This window comes from Arachis hypogaea, chromosome 13 (assembly GCF_003086295.3).
Source record: "Arachis hypogaea cultivar Tifrunner chromosome 13, arahy.Tifrunner.gnm2.J5K5, whole genome shotgun sequence".
Lineage (NCBI taxonomy): Eukaryota > Viridiplantae > Streptophyta > Magnoliopsida > Fabales > Fabaceae > Arachis > Arachis hypogaea.
This window is the reverse complement of record NC_092048.1, coordinates 8,246,799-8,252,304: the sequence shown is the minus strand read 5'-3', so window position 1 is coordinate 8,252,304 and position 5,506 is coordinate 8,246,799. Positions and strand designations below refer to the sequence as shown.

At 28.2% G+C, this 5,506-nt stretch overlaps 1 protein-coding gene across 1 annotated transcript; it reads left to right on the top strand.

Moving 5' to 3' along the window:
• The first annotated feature begins 2,266 nt into the window (after positions 1-2,266).
• Positions 2,267-3,342, top strand: LOC112736957 (protein SMALL AUXIN UP-REGULATED RNA 51). Its single transcript, XM_025786646.3, has one exon. It carries the CDS (start codon positions 2,524-2,526, stop codon positions 2,857-2,859), a length of 336 nt encoding a protein of 111 aa, XP_025642431.1. The 5' UTR covers positions 2,267-2,523; the 3' UTR covers positions 2,860-3,342.
• The last annotated feature ends 2,164 nt before the right edge of the window (positions 3,343-5,506 follow it).

Genomic DNA, 5,506 nt, shown 5'->3' with positions numbered 1-5,506 from the left:
TGCATTTTGAACTTTGAAAGTAAAAGTGAAATCAATAATAATAAAATAAAATAAGAAATTTGAAAAAGATGGACGAATAAGACTGTGAGAGACACATGGGATGCTGCAAAAATGGTTTGATTTTTTCACTGAATCTAATATTATCTGTCATGTTTGTGTGTGTCTCTGATCTCTGATCACTGCACATTATCACAAAGACCAAAACAACAGGGAAAAGCAAACACATTACCAGGTTGTACTAATGAGTACAATTTGATCAGAACAACACATGAGCAATTTCTTGTTTCTTGAATATTGTCACAAACAATCACACATGCCGCAATTAACTTGCTGTTTTATACTACTACATATATTTTTATTTTTATTTATATCAAATTCAAATATTAATTCCCATCTTAAATAAGGCTTTTTCTTTGTATATGGAAGTAAAAGTAGTGATATACTTTAACATTATAATTTTTTGTGTTTTTTAAAAGTGTGAAAGATACATAAATCGAAAGGTCCAATTTCTATACTTCAAATTTTTTAATTTTTTTTAACAGAAATTCCTCAGTCTGATTTCTGTCCTATTTCACAAATTCCTCAGTCCAATTTCTGTATTCTCACAAATCGAACGGTCTGATTTCTGTACTTCTCACAAATCGGATGGTTCGATTTTTGTTTATCTAATTAAACGGTTTTACATTTGAGAATAACACCACATCAATCCACATTTTGAAAAAACACCCTTACTATTCCAATATCAAAAACAAAATCTGTTAAACTACCGTGGCTCTTTTTTTGTTTTAAGAAAATATATAGATGTCCCAAATTTGAAATGAACATCACAATAATATATTAACTTTGCATTGTTATAATTTTTAATGTGAGAAAATTTAAATGCAAGAAATTAATATATGGTACATAAGCCTATGCACTAAAACCAACTGCTACATACATGCATGCAAAGAGATCATATATATGGTCAAATTAAATCAGTACCAAACAAAACAAAATTTAAGTAAACGAAACTATATTAAAAGCTTTATTAGGTCAAACGATGATAGAAAGGTAGAAAGTCTTCCAAAAGTGATTATGAAGATTATTATTGAAGTAATTTCGGTCCTTCAAAGTGACTGAATAATACGATAATGCAAAAAAAAAAAAAAGCATAAACTTGTTAATAAATATTAACTATTTTTAACTTTTTTTTTTTTTTGCTTATCAAATATTTTTAAAATGATAACCCTTTCATGGCCTCTAATAATAAGCTAAAGAATTATCATCATATATTGTGTTAACTAGAAAGTGACAAGATTTCGTCTTAGTTTTGAACGTATAATTGCCAACCCCAATGCTAACTACTAGCTATAGAGAGTAGAAAAAATAAATAAATAAATAGTCCAGCTCCAAAGCTATTATTATAGTCGTTACTTTATAGCGAATTATCATGTTTTTGTGTAGGCACAAAAAAAAAGTTGATAATGAGGAGGAACTTGATATAATAAAGAAACAAGCATATGTAGAATTGAGATTCCAAAATTGATCAAACAGAATAAAATTACTAGTTATTTAAGTGGTAACTGTAAACATGATATTAACTACATAAATTAATTTGACTGAAGATATATATATATAAGGATCAAATCCGATTCTATGCTTCATATTTTGTTAAAAAAAATGTGTAGAAAAAAATTTTAAACACAATTATATTTTATTGGAAGAAATTTCTAAAACTTCATAACAAAAACGTAACAAAGTTTAATTTCTCAATACAAAAAGTAGTTTAAAATTTTGAAACAAAACTACCTTTGTCACAAAAAAGATTAGAAATTTCCAGACAAATACTGTCGTTACAAGTCATTATTATTTTGTACACATTCACAATTAATTTTTGTTAGGACACTAAAATTTAAAAAAAAAAATGAGTCTTTAACTTTTTTTTCGTAAATATAATTAAGTCTTTCATTAAATTTAATTACAAACAAATATTTAACCTTTATAAATAAAAACATATAAATCTTTTCGTACTAATTCAAACTATCACAAAAAAAAAAAAATTTATATATGCTCTCATTTACAAAAGTTACAAAGCTAACTTTCTCATAATTAAAATAACAAAAAAATAATTATATTCATAATAAAATACTCAAGACCTATATTTATCTTTTCGTCTAGATGTTAATAATAAATCATTAAATATGTTATAAATACCGCATTTGTTTATAGCGAAAGAAAGCAATGATGTGTATATATAGAAAGAAAATGGGTCCATGGTGGGAAGTAGAGGAGCAAGATAGAGGAGTATAGCCAGAGTGGTTGGCCCCCTACTATGCCCTTCCAACACCCGTGCCCTCCAAAATTGTTATTTCAACAACTCTAACTTATCGCAACGCTACTTTTACCGTCACAACATAACACCCCCCCTCTCTCAATAAATACTCAACACCCCTCCTTTCATTTCACATCATCACATCTCCTCTTCTTCTTCTTCTATCTTCAATTCTTCTCTCTACTCTCAAACAAAATTATTTAGTTATTATTATGGGGTTTAGAAAATCAAACAAGATTTCACAAAGTGCGGTCTTGAAGCAAATATTGAAGAGGTGTTCGAGCTTAGGGAAGAAGAATAGTAACAACAATGGATATGAAAATAATAACAACGATCCTTTTCCTCTTGATGTTCCAAAAGGGCACTTTGCTGTTTATGTTGGTGAGAATAGAAGAAGGTACATTGTTCCGATTTCGTTGTTGGGTAATCCTGAATTTCAATGCCTTCTTCGTCAAGCCGAAGAAGAATTCGGGTTTGAACATGACATGGGTCTCACTATTCCCTGTGAAGAAGTTGTTTTTCTCCGCTCCTTAACTACTTCAAGTTGATTACGACGACGATGGCGACGGCGACAGCGAGCGTGACAAAGATGAAGATATGCAGTTATTGTTATTGATTTTCTCATCAAGTTCTTCCTTTTTTTTAACTTGTCTTATCTTCATATCTTAGTCATGCTAAGCTTGTTCTCAATCTCATCATCGTCATGATTATTCTTGATGTATTTTCTCTTTCTTTTTTTTTTAATTTTTGGGGTAGGAGGTTGTTTGAACAACCTATGTATGTGGTTGTTTTAAGTATGACTCTAACTTTAATTTTGAATATGAGGAACCTCATACACATGCATACACAAGTAGATGTGTGTGATGAGGGATTAGGGTTTGATGGATGGGGTGAAAAATTGTACAAAAAGTTGAGGTTTTCCTTGCAGAAGAGCTATATATATATATATAGTATGCTTCTGTGAGAGAAGTTAGTTAATTTGTTAATTAACTATGTCAATGTTGTTAATGAATGCAATGGAGTTCATTTAATTTTCTCTCTCTTATTCTTCAATTCTCCTATTCCTTTTCTTCTTGTTGAAAAAATTGAGTAAAGGTTAATAATAATGTTTGAGATTTAATTATTTATGGATTTGTTTTATTTGTTTGAATTTTTTGTACAATTGATATCATGAGGATATATATTAGAAGTTCTAACCAAAAGATATATATAAGATAAATAAAAAGAAAAAAAAACCTCTTATATATGGAAACTTATTGAATTTGTGTTGGATCTGCTAGATTTTTTATTTTTTGATTTTTCATGTAATAAGTTATTGTAAGCATAAGGGAGAATTCAAATTCTGACACTTATTTAAACAGATTAATGAGTTAATCACTAAATTAACCCAACACAGATGGATCTAGATTTACTAAGCCAAAAATTATTGTTTTAGACAAGGCGTAGTTCTTTTCATTTAAGTCATTTGCCCCTTTTTAAGCATATAGTTTGATTTGATTCCAACGATATACATGAACCTTTTTTTTTTATCAAAGATAGGAGACTCGAACTTGCAACCTCTTAATTGAGTATGGAGAGATTATGTCATTTGAGATATAACTCATTGGAGATATATATGAACCTTACTTGAAGCAAATCACTTTGATCATTTTTTAATAAGTGTTAGATTAAATATAATATTAACTAACAAAATATATCTGTTTATATCTGACCCAAAAATATAAATCAGACCTAAAAGTACATAAAAGTTAAAAAAACGTCTATTACATAACTGATTTTTTGAGAGGTCGGACAGAACACTACAAGGTAATAACTCCTCTCTAAAGGAGTTATAATCAACCCCAAATATCTCTCACCCACTTTTAGAAAAGAGATCTCAATAACTCTTAAATAAAGGGACGGTTATCTACCATCAGAAGCGGAACTACTCTAACGGTAGTTATTGGCTCATCACTTATAAATACACTGACATCCTCAGATATACTTAAGTTTCAATACACTTAAATCTGCTAAGACCTTTGCTGACTTAGGTATCAGAGTGTTTTGCAGGTACTACCCTCCATCTTCTCACAAACAACTCAAACGACAGCGCAGGCTAAGTCGAAAACCACTCCACTTAGAATTTAGACCTTACGTTCAAGTCAAAATACAACCCAATTTCAAATAACCCTCACTCAAAACAATATCCATACCATTATTAAAGGATGATTATACTCTTTCTATTTTGCAATAATTTTTATTCTAGAAATTGAATAATTAGATTAGTGCATTTAATTTCATTTTATATCTAAATGTATTAATTTAATATTTTCTTAATTTAAATTTTATATAAAGCATAATTATTATTATTCCTCACGCTATTCTAAATATGTCTCATTATTTACATGAATAATTTAATGTATTTGAGTTACAAATTAATTTTAAAAGTTTCACCCAAAAATGTTATTTTGACCACTCAAATAATAAAAAAAAAAAAAATTCTGTGGCTTATTTTTACCCTTACATGACCCCTTTCTAAATAAATACTCATTAATTAGTCATCATTTATTACCCTCTTCTGTTTAATTTACATCACCCTGTTTTTCACTTCTATCTTTATCCTCCCTCCTCTTCTGATCTCAACAACTCATTCAACAAAATTATAATCAAACAAGCTAAGCTTGTACAAAGAAAAAGTAAATTTAATATTTTTGGTTACAAATTAATGCAAAATTAATTATTAATAAATAGAAATAAAGTTAAGGGAACAGAGCATGCAAAGCTTGTCAGAAGAACGTGCAGTACTTAAGGTAGTACGGAAATATAATTGTACGATGACATGCCAAATATATATGCCCCCACTTCGTTAATTACTATTCTATTACTCTTAATAATAATAATAAAATAATTAAAACTCAACTTTTCCTCTTTCTCTTGCTGTAACTTCTTGTTGGAGTTTTAAATAAAAAAAACTTGTACCAGCTCGTACAGGACGCAATTAACTCTGATCTTAACGTAATTAAATTTAATAATTATTATAATAATCATATCACTGAAGAAGATAAGCATATACCACTAAATTCGGACAAAATAATTAATCGTGTATTATATATTAATAAAAATAATAATTTTAAATTTATTATTTAAAAAATGATCTAAATATATATAATAATCTAATTAAATAATTATTTAAAATATAAATTTTGTTATTTGTGT

What these genes read in the sequence shown, in the direction of transcription:
- LOC112736957 (XM_025786646.3), top strand. Translation starts at nt 2,524, where the DNA reads ATGGGGTTTAGAAAATCAAACAAGATTTCACAAAGTGCGGTCTTGAAG.